This window comes from Podarcis pityusensis (assembly GCF_964106645.2).
Source record: "Podarcis pityusensis genome assembly, chromosome: Z".
In the NCBI taxonomy this organism is placed as follows: domain Eukaryota; kingdom Metazoa; phylum Chordata; class Lepidosauria; order Squamata; family Lacertidae; genus Podarcis; species Podarcis pityusensis.
In genome coordinates this window covers 9,451,792-9,475,207 of record NC_138044.1, presented here as the reverse complement: position 1 = coordinate 9,475,207, position 23,416 = coordinate 9,451,792, and the positions used below count along the sequence as shown (strand labels likewise).

Sequence of the window (23,416 nt, the reverse complement as noted above, 5' to 3'; positions counted from 1 at the left end):
AGGCTTCATTGTGTATAATATACAGCAATTCTGCACAATCCTGTGAAGAGTTATCTGGGTATATGCTCCACTGAATTCAGTGGTGATTCCTTCTGACTGCACAATTCAGAGTAGAGGGACCTCACTCCAGGCCTCTCTGTCTGACCACTGGAATGCTCTCTGCGTCATTCCACTTTTAAGTTGCCTTATACTGAGTCAGACCATTGATTCATCTAGCTTGGCATTAACTAAGCTGACAGCTCTCCAGGCTTTCAGACAGGGAGACTACCCCAGCCCTACCAGGAGAGGCCAAAGATTGAAACTGGGACTTTCTGTGTGCAAAGTAGATGCTCTAACCACTGAGCTATAGTGGTGGTGATGATGATGTTGATGTTAACTTTATTTGTACTCCATCCATCTGACTGGGTTGCCCCAGCCACTCTGGGCTGCTTCCAACAAAGTAAAAAAACACAGTAAGATATCAAACATTAAAACTTCCCTATACAGAGCTGCCTTGAGATGTCTTCTAAAAGTCATATATAAAGATAGCTGCTAGATGACTTAGGGCTACATTAGTTTCACATCTTTTTGGCTCCCGCCCTCTTTCCCCCCCATCTTGCAGCCTCTTTCTTTCACGTGGTTCGGACGTTGCCCTGAAAAACAAAGAAGGCGAAACTCCCCTGCAGTGTTCGAGCTACAACACTCAAGTCTGGGTTGCCCTGCAAATGAACAAGACCATCAAGGATTCGATGCCTGACAAGCCCATCCCGGTGGAGAAGATACTGAGCAGGTGTGAGAGGTTTGCCTGCCTCACCCATAGGCCACTGCCCTCTGCCGATGCAACTCTGGAGTGCCCTGGTGACGAGCTTAATGTTGGGCAACCAAGTGTGTAATTCAAAAAACAGGGATCTCTGGCGGCAAAGGGTCATTGAGAGAGTCTTGGCTACAGATTTTCGAGTTTGGAAACACCAAGATGAAATGTCAGTATGCTCTGCCTCCCCAGTGAGAGACAGCGATGCTTCTGAATATCAGTTGCTGGAAACCACAGTAGTGGGAGAGTGCTCTTGTGCTCTGCTTCTCCATGCAGGTTTCCTACAGGAGTCCAGGAGGCCACTATGAGAAGAATATGCTGGACTAGATGGGCCATTGTCCTGGTCCAACAGGGCTCTTCTTCAGTAATTAAAAGCAATGTCATACTGGTTCATTTATTGCTTTAGGACAGGCATAGGCAAACTCGGCCCTCCAGATGTTTTTGGCCTACAACTCCCATGATCCCTAGCTAGCAGGACCAGTGGTCAGGGATGATGGGAATTGTAGTCCCAAAACTTCTGGAGGGCTGAGTTTGCCTATGCCTGCTTTAGGATGACTTTGAGTTGTACCCAACTAAGTTCTATTACAGTAGACCCATTGGAATGAATGGATTTGTGTTAGTTGCATCCATTGGTTTCAGTGAGTCTACTCTAAGCAACACTAGCACTGGAGACAACACATAGGGAAGTGCTCTCGCTTTGTGTATCTTTTATTATTGTAGTTTAAAAGTGATTATTTTCTTCTCCCTGCCGCGACAGAGACATTGCCCGGGGTTATGAACGGATCCCGATTCCTTGCGTCAATTCTGTCGACGTCGAGCCCTGTCCTAGCGACTACAAATATGTTTCGCAGAATTGTGTGACGTCCCCCATGCACATTGATAGGAACATCACTCATTTGCAGGTTAGACAGGCTGCTTGCAGCTACCTTTTTGATCTTTCCTTTTTCTTTTCTTTCTCCTGCTATTTATATGATAGCCCACTTTGCACACATTTCTTGGGGTAGCTTATGAAGAAAAGAAAGGAAGGCATGCAATGTCCAGAATGAATGAATGAATCTTTATTTGCATCAGCCATCGGCCATAGCAATAAAACAACAAGACGATATACAGTACAATGTCCAGAGTTTAAAACATAGATTGAAAACCCCAAAGCAGCATTCGGGGTGCAAAAGCCCTCCTGAAATAAAAAACTGTTTGGACTTAACACCTGAAATTTCTCCCCTTTCTCCTCATTGTGAAAGAGGGTGCTCTCTGCTCAGTTCACACCTGAGCAGCCTGCTCGCTCTCCTCCTCCTCTTTCTTGTCTACTCCCTTTACTCCTTTGCAGTTTGTGTGGGAACTGATGTACTCAGTTTTTCTTCCTCTGTCATCTCCTTTTGGAACTTAGGAGCTCATCATGGAATGCGAATATAGAATAGCCAGTTCCACCTACCCTCCTCCCAATGTCTATTATGGCTCAAGCTGTGGAGCAGGTTAAGAGTGGGACTGGAGCAAAACGGGGCTTGTAGACAGTCAGATGATTGGCGGCAGCTGCATAACCCTGCGCACAGCACTTTGGAAATGCTGGCGATCAGCTGATCATTGGGGATTGTGGAGTGCTGTGCCCTTGCAGCCCTGAACAGGCAAAGATGAGTCCTCTTATGCCATTGCAATGTCAGGTGATTGGCAGGCAGTTTTACACCACCTGCCTTTCAGACTTGGGCTGCAGCGGGTGAAGGAGGTCAGGATCCACTACCACTTGGAATCCAGCTCCTCAGCCCTGATCTAGAATAAGATTGCAGAATACAGGTGTCCATCCTGACAAATGTCCATTGCCTTCTTAAAGCCCTAACCCCACTAACGGGGCCCCAGATATTTGGTATTTCCCCCCTCTGACAGAGAGCTTGAGCTCCAGAACCTCCGTTGGCTTTCACAGCAGGATCCCTCCTCCTTTTTAATATCCTTTTATCTAGCACTACACACTAGTGACATGTAAAGCCTACATGATGCTTCTTCGTAGATCAACTAGCTGGGCCCCACAAGCCCTATGGTGGGTCAGCTCCTTGCATGCCAGCATCATGCAAACCTTTGGATTATATGCACACACATACACACATGTGACTTGCTGCTTCTTGCTGTTTTGCTTGCAGTACTGTGTGTGCATAGACGACTGCTCCTCCAGCAACTGCTTGTGTGGACAGCTGAGTATGCGCTGCTGGTATGACAAGGTGAGGACGTTTGCCTGCTTTCTCAGCTTTGTGGATTTGGAGGGGGTAGGTGGTGGGACTGCTCAGGCCTAGGGGGAGCTCCTCTTCCCTGTTAAGAGAATCCTCAGATGGGTTATCTCTCCCACTTGCAAATTAAGTTGTTCTTACCCCTCCAAGTTCCACCCTGCCTAGCACAATGTGCAGGGTCAGCTGAAAGACATAATCCTTTCCCCTTGAAATGCATAGTTTGATTTCCTAGGGGAGTCACAGAGGGTTTGATTTGGACTCATTGCTTCTGCAGAAGAATCTATGAGAATGCTTGTGGGCAGTATTGAGGGGGAAGGAGGGAGTCATACAGGTGAGATGTTGGGGAGCAACAGCAGCACTGTAGCTCTTTGGGGGAAGGGGAGCAGAAGCTTTTTCAGAGGCAGGGCTGTAGCTCTGTGCTTCTGCTTTGCCTGAGGAAGGCCCCAGGTTCAGTCCCCAACAGCAGCTCCAGGTTGGGCTAGAAAAATAACCCACCTCTGAAGGCTTGTAGGTAGAGCTCAGAGTGACTCTAGTCAAATGCTGCAGAGCTGCTGCCATAGACTTCTGAGCTAGGTGGACTAGTGGTCTGACTCAATATAAGATTAATTCCTATCCTTACTTGAGGAGCAGGCCGGATTCCCTGGACCAGGATAGACCAGAGCTGTGGCATAAGTCCTCATTCCTCATTAAACATTGCAGTTCTTCCTGTGCACAGATGTGCACCTAATGCATCCCTTGTCCACTTGCCCTCTCTGCAGGATGGCCGGCTCCTGCCAGAATTCAGCACAGCCGAGCCGCCTTTGATCTTTGAGTGCAACCATGCCTGCTCGTGTTGGAGGAATTGCCGGAATCGTGTGGTGCAAAATGGACTCCGGTAAGACAGTTAAGACTGTTTTTTTGGGGGGGGGGGCTGCTCACCCTGTTCTGTGACTGAGAGGCAGTGGGGTATAGTGGTAAGAGCAGGAGAGCCTGCAGCCCTCCATATATCATTGGACTCCACCTCCTTTCAGCCCCAGGCAGTGTGACCCAGTGATCAGGAATGATGGGAGCTGTAGTCCAGCAAATATTTGTGACTGCTGGTTTGCAGTGCTGGACTAGGACCAGGGAGACCCAAGCTCAAATGGTGCGCTGGGGATAGTAGAATGCTTCGATATCAATGGGTCTACTCTGAGTAGAACTTGAATGGGCACATCTCTCAGCTTGGGATTTAGAGAAAATTGCTTATCATGAGGGAAGAATCACATGCACCATCCTGAGTTCCTTGAAGGATATAGTTACCTAAAACCCAAGGAGAGTTTTTGAAATGGAAAGGAAGTGGGGACCAGGAAGCCCAAATGCCTGGGATCACTGTTGTGAACCAAAGCAAATTCTGAAGGTTGACTAGGATGAGGAAATGAGCGGATTGTGAGAGCTGCTGGGATATTCTTGTCGTGCCTTACCCTGACCCCGCTTTGCATTTCCTCTGACAGGGCCTTAACAATTAACAACAATTATTGCAGTAATGGTACTTTTATGGTATATGATGTGAACTATGGTATATTTGAAAGGTGCACTTTCATTCCATCTGAGTCTGTTGTAGAATTTGTAACCTTTTGCTCACTGTTCTTTTGATACTTGCCTCTGTCAGCTGGGTGGATGCCCTCAGTATTACTATATGTAATTAGATCATTACTGTATTTTGATCACCCTGTTGAATGTGTGCTTTATCACCTCCCTGATCTATATGATTTCCCTTGCCTTTTTTTTTTTAAAAAAAGGGGGAATCCTGGGTGCTTTTAAATGGAACTGTTCTATCACAGGTATTTTAATTATTTGTTTATTATCTCTCCTACATGGTCAATTTAGGCAGAGGGAGGGAGAGCGGCCATCCCAAGAATCGCCCACTAAGCTTTGTAACTGGGCTGAGATCAGAAGCTGTTGCAAGTCCAGCCCCACCAGCCTCTACTAGTTGCTTATCTCATCCTAACCTTCGTTGCCAGGTTTTGAAGCCCTTTGTGTGAGGCTTTAAGCTGTACTTTTGTCATCTTCATTTCCTGTGTTGATTCGAGAAATGCCCCGGGCCTTCCTTTTAATGTATTTTGAAGGCGTTTTCAGGGCTTTGGTGTAGGAATGCTGAAATTGAGGTGCCGGCAGCGGAGGAGGGGGGACTTCCAGTTAGGCTGATGCTGCAGGTGTATTCTAAGGTCTTCTTGGGATTTCTACAAATCCAGCGGAATAGCTTAAAATGCATTAACATTTCCCCTTCATCCCTCTGCTCTTTTCTCCAGTTATAAAAATGTAGCTTTGAAGCGGCCCATTCCACAGCATTCTGTTCAAGTTCCGGTTGCCTTCTTGATAGTGTGGTTTGTTTTAAGCCAGCACACTAGACTGCTATGGACTGATGGTTTGACACCCTTCTCAAAACAATCATCTTCATGGAATCATAAGAATTGGAATGGGTCCCAAGGGTCATCTAGTGCAATGCAGGAATCTCAACTAATGCATCCATGACAGATGGCCGTCCAACCTTTGCTTCAAAACCTCCAAGGAAATAGTCCACAGCCTCCCAAGGAAGTCCGTTCCTTGAGTTCTTCATAATGTATAGTCAGAATCTCCTTTCTTGTAACTTGAAGCCCTTGATTCGAGTCCTACCCTCCAGAGCAGGAGAAAAGAAGCTTGCTGCATCTTCCTTGAGACATTGGAAGATAGCTATTGTATCTCCTCTCGCCTCTTTTCCAGGCTAAAGATACCCAGCTCTTTCAACAGTTCATCATAAGGCTTGGTTTCCAGACCCGTCATCACCTGGGTTTCCCTCCTCTGCCAGTTTGTCAATATCCTCCTTAAATTGTGGTGCCCAGAACTGGTTGCAGGACTCCAGGACATTATACTTCTGCTGATACTGTCTAGAATAACACCCCCCCCCTTTTATTTTGCTGCTGTATCACATGTTGACCCATGTTAAGCTTTGTGGTCTACAAAGACCTCTAGATCCTTTTCACACATACTACCTGATGAGCCAGGTTTCCCCCTTCCTGCATTTGTGCAGCTGGTTATCCCTGCTTCTAATTCTTACTCTTCCCTTTTATCAGATTGTAAATATTGCCTTTTTACTTGGAGGTGAGTCCCACTGAGTTTATTGCATAGGATTGTGGCCTTAATGTACAAGGGAACCTACAACAAAACGTTACAGTGTAAGGTTGCCAGCCAGCCTGTTCTTCCAGGATTCTCTATTCCAACCCCACCCACTCCTGCTCAATTTTGCATTTCACTTAAAACATGCAACATTTGGTGGCCGCTGAGCAAACTCAGCCCACATTGGACTAGATCTCTCTCTCTCTCTCTCTCTCTCTCTCTCTCTCTCTGTGTGTGTGTTTCTGTTTCATTAGGTATTCCCCTCCCCATATTCTTTCTACTTCTGCTAACATGGGGGTCCCTCCACATACTGGCAAACTGGGAATATCACTCAGTCGTGCAGTTTAGGACATAACACACCTTTCCTTAGCAGAGTTTCTTTTTCTTTGAGAAAAATAAGCCTTTCACGTAAATGTAAACTAAGCTTTAGTAATAAAGAAAACTACAACAAAACATGATGAGAGAAGCCAAATAAAACATGAGGCAAGTTTGAGGCAAGAAACAAGAAAAGGCAGTTGGTCCCTCATAACTGACACTCTTAACTGAACACACCCTGAAGAGAGGGGCTGATTTTGGAGCAAAGCACACAAGCCCCGCCCACCAGATACCAGGCACTCTACTATTCAAATTAGGCCCAAGTGTTTTTCTTACAGGGACACACCATAGAAGTGGATTCTGGAAGTGCTGATGCTAGGGAAGCCATATCGGCTTCCTGCAATGATCTGCAAATATTTGAAGAATTTCAAGCTGGGGAGGGGGGAATAGATAAAACCAAGAGAAAGATTGTGTAGGTGGCACATCAAGAATTATTCCTTGAAGGCAGCCTACATGACTCACCTGAATTCTGATCGGTAGCAGAGACTGGATTCTGTTTTGAGTGTTTGGCTGGGAGAGTAAACTAGTCTGAAATGAGTCCTGTGGGCTGCAGGCTGGCAAACAGCTTCAAGACATGTTGAAGAAGAAGAAGGTGTCCAACTGAGTTCAGCTCAGAGTAGACCCGCTAAAATGAATAGATCTAAGCAAGTCATGTTCATTATTTTCAGTGGGCCTTCTCTGAGTAGGACTAGCATTGGATGCAGTCCAAAATAAAATGAAAATTATTGGTTTCTGCATCAAACATTCAAGTTACTTTCAGCTGGAAACACAAGTCTATAGAAATTAATCTGGCTGTTTCTGTGACACACATCGCCTCTGTTCCATGTAAAGCTGACATTACTTTATGCTGCAATTTTAGCTCGTGGGATAGTTTTTAAAACAGTTGATTTTTCTGATATTCCAGTTTTGAAACATGTTGACTTTTATTTTACAATTTTTCATATAAATTTTACATTCTTTAGGTTTCATCCAATGCTAGGCTTTTTCAGAATAGGCCTGTTGAAAATAACGGGCACAACTAACTTACATCCATTAATTTCGGGGCATCTGCTCTTTAAGTAGAACTTAGTTGGACACAACTTTGAACCCTCAGAGGTTTTGTTTGCAGCTAAGCAGGGAGCTAATTCTGTTAAATCTACAAATGCATTTTTAAAAAATTGAGTGCAAGTTCTCACAGGGTTGATCTTTGCCTTCCAGGATTCGATTACAGCTTTATCGGACGCAGAAGATGAGCTGGGGCGTGCGGACAATGCAGGACATTCCACTGGGGACCTTTGTTTGCGAGTGAGTGCCTTGCCTTTAGAAAAAAACGGTTGGAAGCGTGAGCCAGTGTGTTGTGACAGCCAGTGTGGTGTAGTGGTTGAGCAGTGGACTCGTAATCTGGTGAACCGGGTTCGACTCCCTGCTCCTCCACATGCAGCTGCTGGGTGACCTCGGGCCAGTCACACTTCTCTGAAGTCTCTCAGCCTCACTCGCCTCACAGAATGTTTGTTGTGGGGGAGGAAGGGAAAGGAGATTGTTAGCTGCTATGAGACTCCTTAGGGTGGTGATAAAGCAGGATATCAAATCCAAACTCTTCTTCTCTTCTCTTTTTTCAACATAGTAGGAAGAGAGAACTCTCCTTAGAGCTTGTGTCACAAGGGCTTAAGCTTGCAGTGCGCCCCCACCCCCAAACACACACTTGCTTACTCAGTCTCTGACCCTTCCGTATGTGGACCCTTGAGTTTTAGCCCGTGTGCCATTATGCTCATATCTTGGAAGAGGCAATGGAATGTGGGTTCAAGGCCTCATATTCACCTTGGGCTCAGGTTTTATCCAGTTGAGATTGTGTGGTATGGACTTGGAAATATCCCAGGCAAAAGTTCATTCCCCATAAGAACTGTTTTGTGTGGCCGTTCTCTCCCCTTTCTTAACGATCAGGCAATCAACAGGAATGCTGTTGAAATAAATAAATAAATTCTGCAAGGTTGCCAAGTGCCATTCACCAGCAACTTACGTGATCTGTTGCACTACCTAGTATGTGACAGTGACAAACACCTCGTGTGGTGGGTAGTGATGCGCGTGCACACTCACTCACTCACCCTCCCAGTTCACTGCAACTAGTTGCCCATGGGCTTAAAACAGGGGTAGGCCACATGCTGAACCACCCCCGCCCTGGTCCACTGCTAACCATGCTCCTCATTGTCCTTGTTGCTTTCTGTTCATCTGCTCTCTGAAAGTAGGGCAAGTGCTTGTGGGGCACCTCAGGCCTGGGGGCCAAATTTAGCCCATCACACTTCTCTATCTGGCCTTTGAGACTCTCTCCAGGATACACCCCTTCTGGCCATGCCCTGTGGACTGTGATAACGCCTCTTCTTTCCCTGCGCAGAGAGGTGTATGAAAGTGGAAACCTTTAATTTTTGCACCGCTTTGAATGTGGCCTGATTCATAAAGGCATTCCACCTCTGGTTTGTGGCCCTCGAGAAGACTGCCCATGAGGGGACGTGGCCCCCAGGCTGAAAAACCTTCCCTAACCCTGTCTTCATTCAGCCTTGCTTCCAGAGCCTCCTTCCCCACAGTAAAAAGAAATATCAAGTGCCCCTTGTGAAACCTGTTTCTTCAGCACAGCCTTAGGAAGGTTTGCTGCATTAGAAATTGGCCATGTTTTTACCCTGGAAGTTTCAGAAAGCTCTTCCAGGCCATCATTTGTTTCCCTTGGACTATCTTAAGTGGAGAGGAGATTAATCACGTTGATGTCTGGAGCCTGCCTGCTCTGGTGATTAATGAGCCTTCCTGGTTCTGCCCTTCACATCAGTGCAGGGCGCCTTTGCTTTTAGCGGCTAATCGCTCTCCCGCATTTGATGTCATAATCCTCTGTATGACATCACATCTATTTCTGTGGAAAAGAAAAGGAAGCACAGTGCCTGTGGTGGAACTGTGGGCCTTCAATAACAGAAGGGGACAACTGGCTGTGAACCCATACATGTGGACTTCATACATACAATACTTTGTGGAGTTAAGGGAGACCGTTTGCTTCCTTCTGTCCTGTTTTATGAATAAGAAAATAACAAAGAGCCCTGGTGGATCCACATCTGCTCCAGCGTCCAATGGAAAGCCTGCAAAGCAGGACCTGAACACAGCAGCAGTACTCTCCCAGCAATTGGCAGTCAGAGGCAGTAGAGGTAGAGCACACCCACTGCAGCTAGTAGCAGTTGACAGCCATGAATTTGTTTTACTCCTTTTAAACCCACCCAACTTGGTGGCAGTGGATTCTATTAGCTTCCAACATTCAGCTTCATTGGGTGGTCCCAGGTTCTAGTATTTTGGGAGAGGGAGAAATGTCGTATTTTTCGCTCTATAGGACACACTTTTCCCCCTCCAAAAATTAAGGGGAAATGTATGTGTGTCCTATGGAGCGAATGCAGGCTCCTTGGCTTCAGCGATAGCAACGTGAAGCCTCCGAAGCGCAGAGGGAGCGCTCCCTCCACGCTCCGGAGGCTTCGCGATGCTTTCGCTGAAGCCTGGAGAGCGAGAGGGGTCAGTGCGCACCGGCCCCTCTCGCTCTCCAGGCTTCAGGGATAGCTGCCTGAAGCCTTCGGAGTGCAGCGCGAGGTCCCGCTGCGCTCCAAAGGCTTTGGGTTCCTTTTGCTGAAGCCAGGCTCTCCAGATGTTGCTGGACTCCCATCTCCCGCCCTGATCTAGCCAGCATGGCCAATGGTCAGGGATGATGATAGTTTTCAGTCAATCAGCAGCTGGAGGAGCACAGGTTCACCATCCCTTTTCTAAACTAAAACGAAGAACACATAAGGTGTCTCCTCAAAGGGTTAGTTTCTGTAGCCCCTAAATCATTTTAGTTGCCATTTTCCTGTACCCTTTTCAGGTGTACAGTCAAGCTCTCACTTGGAGCCAAGAGAGATAAAATGCAGAGAAGTCACAACAGCTACAGAGAAAGCCTACCCAAAAAAGCATTCCTTAAAACAAAACAAAAATGGCCACCTAAACATCCCTAATTGATTCCAGAGGGCTGGAGGTGCAACACTAAAAGCCTGGTTACTAGTACATAACTAAATGAACCTCTCGGGTATATGGCACTCTCAGCATTACCCCGTTAGAGGAGCACAGTTGCCAGGCAAGAGTGTCCCTTAGGTCTCGTATATTTCTTAATAACCTTTGAACAGCCCAAGGCAGTTTGAACCTCCAGAGCAAGCCTGATGGATGCGACTTTTCCTCAGCAGCCCAGGTGAATTTTTTACAGCCTCTGCAATGCTACAGAACTGCTTGATGAGATACAAAGTCAGAGGCTCAAAAGACCTGAGAAAGGAGGTATGCAGTGTAAAGGCAGCCTAGCTAGCAACCTTTAAAGTGTGTGTCTGTTGATTTCATATACTTAATGAATCTGTATCCAGTCCTTCCTCTGCAGAGGAGCCCTGAGTGGCAAACAGATACACAATTTAAAAACAGAAACATTCTAAAACAGATTAACACATTCTAAAAACAATTACAGCTGAAAGAGATGTAAAAGCAATTACAGTTAAAAATGTTCTTAAAGGAATTACAATTAGAAATGTTATTCCTAGCACATCTTGTTAGAGTTGCTCTGAACCAGATTATTAATTTCTAATTAACCTGGAATGACATATTAGCATTTTTTAGGAGAAGGTGGGTGGAAACAATTTCTTTTTTTTTAAATAAGATATTTATTAGGATTTTTTAAAATATTACAATAAAAAATGAAAAAGAAAAAACATACAAAATAAAAGTGATTAAAAACATTCAGATTTTCCATTGCTTGTTTTTCTTTAGCTTGTTTCCCGGACCTCCTCATACCTCCCTTTTTTGTATTCCAGTTCAATTTGTTGGTTCAGCAAATCCTTACCCTCTTTATTTATCCTAATCTTTGGTCTTAAAATAATAACATTAAATTTTTACCTCTTAATAACCCCTTTTTCATATTCCCTTAAAGCATTACAGCTAGAAACCACTTAATTTCTATCCAACATCATTCTAACATTCATTAATTTTACAATATTTCTGTAGATAATCTTTGAACTTCTTCCAATCTTCTTCCACCGACTCTTTTCCCTGGTCTCGGATTCTGCCAGTCATTTCTGCCAGTTCCATATAGTCCATCAGCTTCATCTGCCATTCTTCCAGAGTGGGTAGATCTTGTGTCTTCCAATACTTTGCGATGAGTATTCTTGCTGCTGTTGTGGTGTACATAAAAAAGGTTCTATCCTTCTTTGACACCAATTGGCCGACTATGCCCAGGAGAAAGGCCTCTGGTTTCTTCACGAAGGTATATTTAAATATCTTTTTCAGTTCATTATATATCATTTCCCAGAAAGCCTTAATCCTTGGGCACATCCACCAAAGGTGAAAGAATGTACCTTCAGTTTCTTTACATTTCCAACATTTATTATCGGGCAAATGATAGATTTTTGCAAGCTTGACTGGGGTCATGTACCACCTGTAGATCATTTTCATAATATTCTCTCTTAAGGCATTACATGCTGTAAACCTCATACCTGTGGTCCATAACTGTTCCCAGTCGGCCATCATTATGTTATGACCAACATCTTGTGCCCATTTAATCATAACAGATTTCACCATTTCATCCTGAGTATTCCATTTCAACAGCAAGTTATACATCTTTGACAAGATCTTAGTTTTGGGTTCTAATAGTTCTGTTTCTAGTTTTGATTTTTCCACCTGGAAACCAATTTTCTTATCCAAATTGTATGCCTCCATTATCTGATAATAATGAAGCCAGTCTCGCACTTTGTTTTTTAATTTCTCAAAACTCTGCAATTTCAGTCTATCTCCATCTTGTTCCAAAATTTCCCAATATTTCGGCCATTTGGCCTCCATATTGAGCTTTTTCAGAGCTTTTGCTTCCATCGGTGACAGCCACCTTGGAGTTTTATTTTCCAATAAGTCCTTGTATCTTATCCAGACATTAAACAATGCTTTCCTGATGATGTGATTTTTAAATGCTTTGTGTGCTTTGACCTTATCATACCACAGATATGCATGCCATCCAAATACATTGTTAAAACCTTCTAAATCCAAAATGTCAGTGTTTTCAAGAAGCAACCATTCTTTCAACCAGCAGAAAGCTGCTGATTCATAGTAAAGTTTAAAGTCTGGCAGGGCAAATCCACCTCTTTCCTTTGCATCTGTTAATATTTTAAATTTTATCCTAGGCTTCTTGCCCTGCCAGACAAATTTAGAAATATCTCTCTGCCACCTCTTGAAACAATCCATTTTGTCCACAATTTGCAATGTTTGAAACAAAAACAATATTCTAGGCAATACATTCATTTTTACCGCAGCAATACGGCCCAGCAGTGAAAGCTTCAAATTTGACCAAATATCCAAATCTTTTTTCACTTCAGCCCAGCATTTTTCATAGTTATCTTTAAATAAGTTCCCATTTTTTGCTGTCATGTTAATCCCCAAATATTTAACGTTCTTAACCACTGTTAAACCTGTCTCATTCTGAAACCTCTCTCTCTCCACTGTTAAATTTTTCTCTAAAACCTTGGTCTTTAACTTATTCAACTTAAATCCTGCAACTTGACCAAATTCTTGAATCAGTTCTAAAACTCTTTTGGTACTAGATTCTGGCTCCTGTAACATCAATACTAAGTCATCTGCAAATGCTCTCAGTTTGCACTGTTTGGCTCCGACCTGTATACCTTTAACCAACCGGTCCCTTCTAATCATGTTCAGCAGAACCTCCAGGACATTATTTACAATTAGTTTAGCCTTTTGTTCTGAATAAATTGCACTTATACCGTTTTCAAAACCTTGGCCTACCCCCATCCCCTGTAGGTTCTTCTTCATAAAACTCCAAGAGATATTATCAAAAGCTTTCTCCGCGTCCACAAATATCAAAACAGCTTTGGTATTTATGTTCACTTCTAGTTTTTCCAAAATATCAATTATATTCCTCAAATTATTGGACAAGTGTCTTCCCGGGAGAAAGCCCGCTTGATCTTTATGAATCTCTTCCATCAATACTTTTTTCAATCTCTTGGCCAAAATGTCTGCAAAAATTTTGTAATCCACATTGAGTAACGATATGGGGCGGTAGTTCTTAAGCTGAGTCTTTTCAGTCTCTGTCTTCGGTATAAGTGTAATATACGCCTCTTTCCAAGACTCTGGTGCCCTTTTCCCTTCCAATATTTCATTGCAGACTTCCTTTAAAGGTTGTAATAGCCACTCTTTCAAAGATCTATAATATCTAGAAGTCAGCCCATCCGGTCCTGGAGATTTGCCTAATTGCATGTTTTGAATGGCACCTTCTACTTCCTGCTCAGATATTTTGTAATTCAGCATTAATTTACTTTCTTGGGATTTTTTTGTAATCCATTTGTCTTCAGAAATCGGTCTATATCCATTTCCTTCTGTAGCCCTTGTGTATATAGTTGTTTAAAATACCTCTGGAAACAATTTCTAATCTCAATTGGGTTATGTATATTCTTTCCTTCCACTTCTAAATTTGTAATAGTATTTAGTTTTTGTCTTTTTTTCATTTGCCAGGCCAGCAATTTCCCACATTAGTTGGCTGATTCAAATGTTTTTTGTCTCATTTGTTTAATTTTCCATTCTATTTCTTGATTCATCATTTCCATATATTGTACTTGATATAACTTTATTTCTCTCAAAATCTCCTGCGACTTTGGTTTTGCTCTCAATTTCTTTTCACTTTCTTTTATTTTTCCCAAAATTTTATCTTTCTTCTCATTTTGACTTCTCTTCTTTATTGCATTCTGTTGTATCAGAAACCCTCTCATAACAGCTTTACTTGCGTCCCAGATTACTCTTTTTTCTACATTAGTATTCATATTTATTTCAAAGTAGTCTCTCAAGGTTTTTTGGACCTACAATTTCACCCTTAAATGTGCCCATATGTTTAGGAGGCCCACCTTTTAACCACACTCACCAATGAATCTGGAAGAGATTGTGATGCAGGAGGGACACTCCAGAGTGGAAGGCTCCCATCTGCCCTGGCCACCATAGCAAATGGTCAAGGATGATGGGAGTTGTAGTCCAGCAGCACCTTGAGGGCCACGGGACCCCCACCCCAGCTTTAAAGGATGCTAGGAGGCAACTCTGTGCAGTGGTCTCGCTGTGTCTTGGAAAAGCTGCAGACAGAAGAGGTGGAGCCTTTAGGGTGACCAGATACCTCTGCAGCCAGAGCAGGAATGGGAAGACCCTCTGGTCTTTCCCTAGGCCACACCCCTCACTGGTCTAGCTTCACATTATTGAATGACTTTGTCAGACTGAAAATGCTTTGGGAGCATCTCTAACAGAGTTGTTTGTATAGAGCAGGCACCCCCAAACTCGGCCCTCCAGATGTTTTGGGACTACAGTTCCCATCACCCCTGACCACTGGTCCTGTTAGCTAGGGATGATGGGAGTTGTAGTCCCAAAACATCTGGAGGGCCGAGATTGGGGATGCCTGGTATAGAGTAATGGAGGTTGCTCTACTGGGAAAATGGAGCCCAGGCTAAGCAACACGAGTCTGCCCTCAGCCAGCCATCACATGCCTGTCATCCTACTTACAACCAGCCCAGGATGTGCTGGCCTTGCCCGTAAGCTTCCTCTTGTTTAGTCTCAGTGTTGTTCCCATGTAGAACTCAGCAGGGCAGAGCAGGACAACATGTTGGCATCGCTTGTCATTGCCTCTGGCCCCCCCTACTGTTGGTCTCCCTGCCATCTGCCCTACCAGTCCCAATGGGCGCCGGCAACTGCCGTCAGCCTTTTCAGACCCAGGACCCTATTTTAACCCAAATATGCATTTGGGGACCCATTTATTGATCTCTTACCATGTAGTCTAGCTCCTCCTACAGTTCATTAAAGGCCACTGCTCTGGAGTAACATGCCAGGCTGTGGCTTTTTCCTTCTGGGAACAAGAGTGCAAGCTGACCCCTTGAGGGGAGCAGTCATTCAGGTCACCCAAAACTTGTCAAAATGGAGAGGACCGGGTTTTGGGATGTTAAGGAAGAGGCTGTCTTGGAAGGAGGTTCTTTTGAATGCATCAACTACCATATGTCCAAATCTGTTGCAAAAAAAGGTCATTAGTCTCCAATTCTGGTTTCTCATTTCTCCCGCAGGTATGTTGGAGAGCTAATTTCTGATTCAGAGGCAAATGTACGGGAAGAAGACACCTACCTTTTTGAACTTGGCGACCAGGTAGTAAATTTGAAGGGCTCGCAGGACAAAGCAGAAAGTGCTAAAACAAATTCTGCCTCTTCCCCCCGCCCCACCCCCCATTTCACCATCTGTAAGTTGGTGTGACAGGAAGCTCTTCTCGCCTTTTAGGAAAAGCAAAACATCCTGTAGAATTGGGAAGGGGAAAGGGCTGAGAGACTCAGGGGACAGATGATGGGGGAAACTGGGACATCTTCTGGGCCACCAGCTCATAAACAGCCTCTGCTGAGCACGACTCTTTGCCCAAAGGTGATGGGGGGGGGGGGGACGACAAAGATTAGTTACCAAGGATTGTATCCAACGCTAGTCCTGCTCAAAGTAGACTTACTGAAGAATAACACACTATTTAACTTGGATCCAGTAATCTCAGTGGGCCTACTCTTGAGTAGAACTTAGTTGGGTACAACCCTGAAAGGCAAAATGCCTCCTGCAGACCCACTTCCACCATGGGGCATTAGTTGGATGCTGCCTCTTAATAACTTTTAATTCAGTTGTTTTGCTTGTTCTTAAGGCCATATCTACACTATGCGTTTAAAGCAGTGCGACACCACTTTTAAACAGTCATGGCTTCCACCAAAGAATCCTGCGAACTGAAGGTGTTAAGGATGCTGAGAGCTGCTAGGGACACCTACTCCCACTCACAGAGCTACAATTCCCAAAGTGTTTTAACAGTCAATCCTTCTTCCCAAGGAATTCTGGGAATTGTAGAGGAGAAAGGGTCAGCATAGTGCAAATGCATCCCCCCCCCCACAGGGTACTCTGGGGATTGTACCTCTGTGATGGGAATAGGGAGTTCTCCTAGCAGTACTCTGCACCCTTAACAAACTATGGCTCCCAGGATTCTTTGGGCGAAGTGGTATAAAGATGCTTTTATTGTATACTGCAAATGGGACCTTGATCTCTATTGAATGAAAAGTATTCAGTGGGGAAGGGGAATGGAAAATGAGACATATTTGATCCTGTTTCCCAACTCTAGGAACTGTAGCTCTGTGAGGAAGAATGTGGGGGGTGGGTGGGTTTCTTCTAGCAGTACTCTGCACCCTTAACAGACAACAGTTCCCACAATTCTTCAGTGGAAACCATGACTTTCAAAGTGGTATAAGAATTGGTTTAAGTACATGGTGCATACGGGGCCTAAGTGAGTGGCTAAAATACCTGCACAGGATAACACTTCAAATAATTTCCTCCAGCTCCAGCAGAGATTTATTTTACATGGAACAAAAACTCAGGTCTAATCAGAGGTTCTCTCTGTGTCTCCCCCCCCCCCCCCAACTTCCTCAGAACAAAGACGTGTACTGCATAGATGCCCGCTTTTACGGCAACATCAGCCGCTTCATCAACCATTTCTGCGAGCCCAACCTGACCGCCGTACGAGTGTTCATGTCCCACCAGGACCTGCGCTTTCCCAGAATTGCATTCTTCAGTACCAAGAATATCCAAGCGGGAGAAGAGATTGGGTATGTGTAAGAGGAAGAGGAGGAAATGGCAGGAATGGAAAGCAGGAGCAGGAGGAGGAGGGAGGAAGAAGAGTTGCTTAAGCACAGGGATGGAGGCAGCCCTTGGTCTGTCAGGGACAGCCATTCCTTCAGGGTTAATATTTGTGTGGTGGGGGGTCAGATTGTGGGCATCTGTGGGTATAGTGCCTGTACATCATGTCTAATCTCCAAGTGCTAGAAACTCAATCTTTGGGGGAAGGGAGCGGATAAGTGCTGGGAATTGGGATTATGGTTCATCAGTTCACAGGGAGGGGAATTGCTCCCCCTTGACCTCCTGCCCCATCTCCATGGATGCCCATGGGTCACATGCTAGCAGTGGGGAGGTCTGAAACCAGCAGAGGTCTGGGTCAGAGCCTACCCATTTCCATCTCCCTGTTCTGCAGGCTCCTTCTCTTTGGGTTGTATTCAACAAAACAAGGTCACACTCGGACCATACATTCAATGTGCATTTCATTGAATCGTGGAACTGCGGAGTTGGAAAGAACCACAAGGGTCATTAGTTCAACCCCCCTTGTATCCACAACCCCAAGATCAAAGAGTCTCATTTTCTATTGACTGAGCTATATCAAAGCTCATGTCTTCTCCCTAAGAATCCTGGGAACTGTAATTTGTTAAGGGAGCTGGGATTGCTGCTCTTAAGCTGGGGAACCTATCCTCAATTGGTGTGCTCATGCTAACGTCAGATATAACACCCCCCCCCATAAAAAAATCATATTTCTCAGGGACAGATTTATTTTGGCAGCACTGATGGCTTTCAAGGGGCTTTGGAAATTAGGTTGAGGGGCTGCAGCCCACTGCTGTGGCAGCCGCTTGTTTGATTTTCTGGATCTGCTTTCAAGCGTTCCTCCAGCTCTGTGCATGTAGAATCATAGAATCATAGAGTTGGAAGAGACCACAAGGGCCATCGAGTCCAACCCCCTGCCAAGCAGGAAACACCATCAGAGCACTCCTGACATATGGTTGTCAAGCCTCTGCTTGAAGACCTCCAAAGCAGGAGACTCCACCACACTCCTTGGCAGCAAATTCCACTGTCAAACAGCTCTTACTGTCAGGAAGTTCTTCCTAATGTTTAGGTGGAATCTTCTTTCTTGTAGTTTGGATCCATTGCTCCGTGTCAGCTTCTCTGGAGCAGCAGAAAACAACCTTTCTCCCTCCTCTATGTGACATCCTTTTATATATTTGAACATGGCTATCATATCACCCCTTAACCTCCTCTTCTCCAGGCTAAACATGCCCAGCTCTCTTAGCCGTTCCTCATAAGGCATCGTTTCCAGGCCTTTGACCATTTTGGTTGCCCTCCTCTGTTGGCCTCCTTCAGATCTGCGCATGTGTGTTCATGCCCTCACCCCTTGCCCCAGCTTACTTGCACAGAAGCCATGAAACAGCTGCTGAGAAGTGACACTAAAAAGCAAATCAATCTACATAAGGAGGCGTCTGCAACTTCCTGCTCATGGGAACCCATTGCACCACAGGAACAGACTATCGGCTATGCATTCGGAAGGTCACGGGCAGCATTCGAAATTAGCTGGGTGCCATTTGCACTTTGTGACCAGCAACCGGCCTTTTGAGACTGAGTGGAGATGCCTTGGCACCTAGCATCTCCACCTGCCTGGCTGCAGCAAAAAGATGCACGTCTTTTGCTGCTGGACTACCCCACAAAACACCTGATTCACCTGGCAGCACAGCAGCAAAAGACGTGTCTTCTTTTTTTTTTTTTTTACTGCCAGGCGAATCAGGTGTTCTGCACTCATCTTTTGCTGCTGACCTGCCCTGCAGAACAACTGATTTGTCCAGGAGCAAAAAATAAAAAATACTTTTTTTTGCCATCACCGCACTGCCAGGTGGATCATCTGGTCTGGTAATGTGGAAGAAGAAGAAGAAAGTGCCTAGACATTTTGTTTTGGTGTCCACAACCTAGTTCCCACATGGCTCCTAGCTTTCCTATCTCAGTTTCTAACACTGGTCAGAGGTTCAAACCCCTGGTATCTCCAGGTAGGACTGGGAGAGACTCCCAATCTGAAACCTTAAGGAGATGCTGCCAGTCAGTGTAGACAATACTGAGGTTGATGGGCCAATGTTCACATTATAAGGGGCCATGACTCAGTAAATGCATATAGTTGCTTGTTCAACTATTTTTTGTGGTTGGGGTATGGGTTTGGTGTGGGGGAAATGAATTTTGAAGGTGTAGGGGTCATTAATAAGCTTGAACTGAGCTTGATTAAGCTTTCCTAGCTTTCTGCTGGCTCTTAAGATTCTGTTTCATTTTTAAAATGTATTTTGCACTTCCCTTTCTTAAAATCACTGTATTCCTTGTTTATATTGGAACTCAACTTGGAATTTTTTTTCTTTAAAAAGTCAATATTATAGGAACAGAAAAAGCTGCCTAATTACGGATTCAGACCATTGGTCCACCCAGCTGATTATTGTCTACACCAGGCATGGCCAAACTTGGCCCTCCAGCTGTTTTGGGACTACAGCTCCCATCATCCCTAGCTAACAGGACCAGTGGTCAGGGATGATGGGAACTGTAGTCCCAAAAGAGCTGGAGGGCCAAGTTTGGCCTTGCCTGGTCTACACTGACTGGTGTAGTCTTCAAGCTGTGCATATTCCATCAGCTTAAGTTGCCATTCTACTTTAGTTGGAATCTCACTCATTTTCCATTTTTGGACTAACAAAACATGGGCCATAGTAGTGGCATATAATAAATAACCTTTTTTGACACCTGGGAAATTCCGTCTGAATTATCCCCAACAAAAAGGACTCTGGATTTTTGGGGAAGGTACTTTTAAACTTGTTTTTCAATTCATTATGGATCATTTCCCAATACCCTTTTACAAGTCCACCACAAATGGAAAAAATGTTCCCTCAACCTCCTTGCATCCCCAGCACATCTGATTCAGTCTTATACATCTTAACAAGTCTACTCGGAGCTAAATACCATCTGTAAATCATTTTCATGTAGTTCTCCTTCAAAGAATTAACATGCCGTGAACTTCAAATAACTTTTCCAAAGTTTTCCCCCGAGGTGAAAGTCTATACCAAGGTCTAGTGCGGGCTTCCTTCAACCTCGGCCCTCCAGATGTTTTTGGCCTACAACTCCCATGATCCCTAGCTGGCAGTACCAGTGGTCAGGGATGATGGGAATTGTAGTCTCGAAACATCTGGAGGGCCAAGGTTGAGGAAGCCTGGTCTAGTGTTTCCATCCAGCTGATCCTTATAAGAACTACTAAACCCTTCTTCAGGCATTCACCCCCACTTTGGCTTTTGGCCCCACCCACTTCATACATGAGAGGGAGGCGGGTGACGCTGTGGGTTAAACCACAGAGCCTAGGACTTGCTGATCAGAAGGTCGGTGGTTCGAATCCCCACGACAGGGTGAGCTCCCATTGCTTGGTCCCTGCTCCTGCTCACCTAGCAGTTCAAAAGCATGTCAAAGTGCAAGTAGATAAGTAGGTACCACTCCGGCGGGAAGGTAAACGGCGTTTCCGTGCGCTGCTCTGGTTGGCCAGAAGCGGCTTAGTCATGCTGGCCACATGACCCGGAAGCTGTACGCCGGCTCCCTCGGCCAATAAAGCGAGATGAGCGCCGCAACCCCAGAGTCGGTCACGACTGGATCTAATGGTCAGGGGTCCCTTTACCTTTACCTTTACTTTATACATGTAGCCCTTGGGAGACTGCTTCGAAGGGAGTGGGGGCCTCAGTCGGTTGGTGGGGGAGCCCATTCCCCTGTGTTGTTTTTGGTGGTGGTGGAATCAACTGTGCAGCTTCCTCCTGTGTATATTTGCCCAGAAATACAACTCACCCTCTCTCTCTCTCTCTCTCTCTCTCTCTCTCTCTCTCTCAGGTTTGACTATGGCGATAGGTTCTGGGAAGTCAAGGGCAATTACTTCAGTTGCCTGTGCGGCTCTCCCAAGTGCAGGTACACTAGCGCTATCCTGGCTCAGAGGCAGGCCAGCACTTCCTCGTCCCAGGAGGTGATGGAGAGCCGGCTCCCTGACACGAGCTCTACAACAGCAGTGGCAACAACCTCCTTTTGAGGGCTTTCTACACACATAGAAAGAAAAACAAAACACCACCACAGATTGTAAGATATTTCTTTTTTATATATTTTCAAGAAAGGAGACTTCCCCCTCCCGTTAAAAAAAAAAACCCCGACACAAAATACCACCCCACAGCCCTGCAGCAGTCCAGCGTTGAGGCGCTGCTATTGAGTGTTACTGGAGAAAGGAACCAGGCGCCTTGTCCTTCGCCACAGATGACGCAGGTCCGCCCTGCTTTCTTCTTGCACCCACAGCAGACCAGGAAGTAGCTGGCTTGCGAACACAGGCCCAGGGGCAGCTGCTCTCATCCTTCCATGCTGAGAGGCCCTTGAGAGGCCTCTCTTAATGTGATCCCTGTTCTCCGAGCCAAGGAAGAGGTCTTCCGCCCACCCACTTGATTCCCCCACCTGAAAGGACAAGATTTGACTGAACTGCTGATATGTTGCATCTCTCCAGTTGTAGTAGAACTCTGAATACTTGATGAAATGTGATGATGATTATGGTGATGATGATTTCTTGAAGCCAAACCCACCTCCTTGGCACAAGCACCGGGGCCAGCTTAACCTTTGCAGGCAGACCTTCCTTTCTCGCTCATCGTCCGAGGATTGAAACGGAACTTCTTTCGAACAAGGTGCCTGCCTTAGCCAGCGTATTTGCTGTTCTCCGTCACAACCTCTTAATTATTTGTCCAAGCCTCACAGAGGTTCTCCCAAGTCCAGATAGGGGCTTCTCCATTACAGAGAGTTTTCGTTTTTTTCGTTTTTTTCCAGTTTTTTCGGCGCATACACCCCTATCGTGCAATGGGAGGCTTGGATGGATTCCTTATGTCTTACATAACACTAACTCTGGAAAAGGAATTGAGGATTTTTTTCGTTTGTTTTCCCATACGGAGAAATTGGCACTTACAGAGAGGCCCTCTTCCAGGCATTTCCTGAAGCAAAAGCTCAGCCTGGGCACCCCTGAGAACATGGTGGCAAATGTGGTCTATCTGTGCCATCGCCGTTTTTTCCGATTTCATTCATTTCCTCCCCATGACTCCCCACTTAAAGCTACATATTGTGAGGTTGACGGTTGGATCGAACTGATTTCTCTTGTACCATACTGGGGGGAGCTGAACAGAAAAGCAACTCACCCGAGCAACTCAACGGTGCTGATTTTAGTGTGATTTTTTTCTCACTACTACGTAAAATGAAATTTTCAATTGTATAATAAAAAGAAGAAAAAAAGAAAAGAACAAAGTGATCTTAGTATAAAATGCAGGGACGACAAAACCCACAAGACCTTTTGTTAGTATTGTAGTGGGAATAAAATCTGTCATCACCTTTTGTGCGGTGGTAAAGCAGATCATCTTTTTCCCCATTTATCTCTTAAATACTGTAATTAGTGCAGTACCAGGTTTGGGGACTTTTTTGTTTTGTTTTTTGTGGGGTTAATTTTTCTTTTTTGGAGAGGGAGGGGTGCATCTCTTCTAAACCGTTCATATTGCTGGGTGGTCTTTTTCCCCCTTTTCCTTTCTGTTAATTTTTTTTTCTTTTTTTTGAGTTTCAAAGGTTCCCACCTTTGGGCTCCTGTCATTTCCTTGTTCTGTTTTCAATGAAATCAATAAAAAGTGCATTAAACATTTTGCCCCCTTTGGCCTCTTTAGTCTTTACTAGATTAAATTTTTGCAATACTTCCCCTTGCGCTCCCTACTATGCACACTTTTATTCTAGTTTAATTAATCCAGGAACAATTATCATCCTCATAGCAGGGTTCACTGTGCAGCTATATCACATGTTTATAAGCAGCTCAGAAATCAGGCAATAACAATGGCATTTGAACATTTCTGTAACATTTTTTTTTTGGGTGCTCATAGGACTTTGTGTTACGTTTTTGTATTGTGTTCCCAACAAGAAACCTGAAAGGCAAGTCAGTCATGGCTATCCTCCTAATCTGAGGCTGAGAGGCTTGTCAGACATCACCTCCTGCAAGTGGGATTCCAAGTCTAAATTAGAAAGTGGAGCGGGTTGCAGGTGGGTGTGGACACATAAGCGACTTTATAAGAGAGAGACAGGCAAAGCCCCAGACCGTTAATGAAATGATTACTTTTTCTGTGCCTCTGAAAAGGGCATAAAGCTTTTCTTGACTGTAACTTGCCTTCTCCATTCATTGCCTTCTCCAAACCATAACTCAATGCATCACAATCTACAACTG

At 44.9% G+C, this 23,416-nt stretch overlaps 1 protein-coding gene across 14 annotated transcripts in view; it reads left to right on the top strand.

Moving 5' to 3' along the window:
• Positions 1-22,842, top strand: part of EHMT1 (euchromatic histone lysine methyltransferase 1) — a 139,670-nt gene extending 116,828 nt beyond the window's left edge. For all 14 annotated transcript variants that reach the window (XM_080990809.1, XM_080990802.1, XM_080990811.1 and 11 more), the window contains 8 exons: positions 602-769; positions 1,548-1,692; positions 2,920-2,997; positions 3,762-3,877; positions 7,687-7,773; positions 15,591-15,669; positions 16,969-17,144; positions 21,028-22,842. In XM_080990809.1, the coding sequence (XP_080846935.1) occupies positions 602-769; positions 1,548-1,692; positions 2,920-2,997; positions 3,762-3,877; positions 7,687-7,773; positions 15,591-15,669; positions 16,969-17,144; positions 21,028-21,220 (1,042 nt within the window). In that variant the 3' untranslated portion in view covers positions 21,221-22,842. The remainder of the gene's footprint in view (positions 1-601; positions 770-1,547; positions 1,693-2,919; positions 2,998-3,761; positions 3,878-7,686; positions 7,774-15,590; positions 15,670-16,968; positions 17,145-21,027) is intronic.
• Positions 22,843-23,416: the final 574 nt, after the last annotated feature.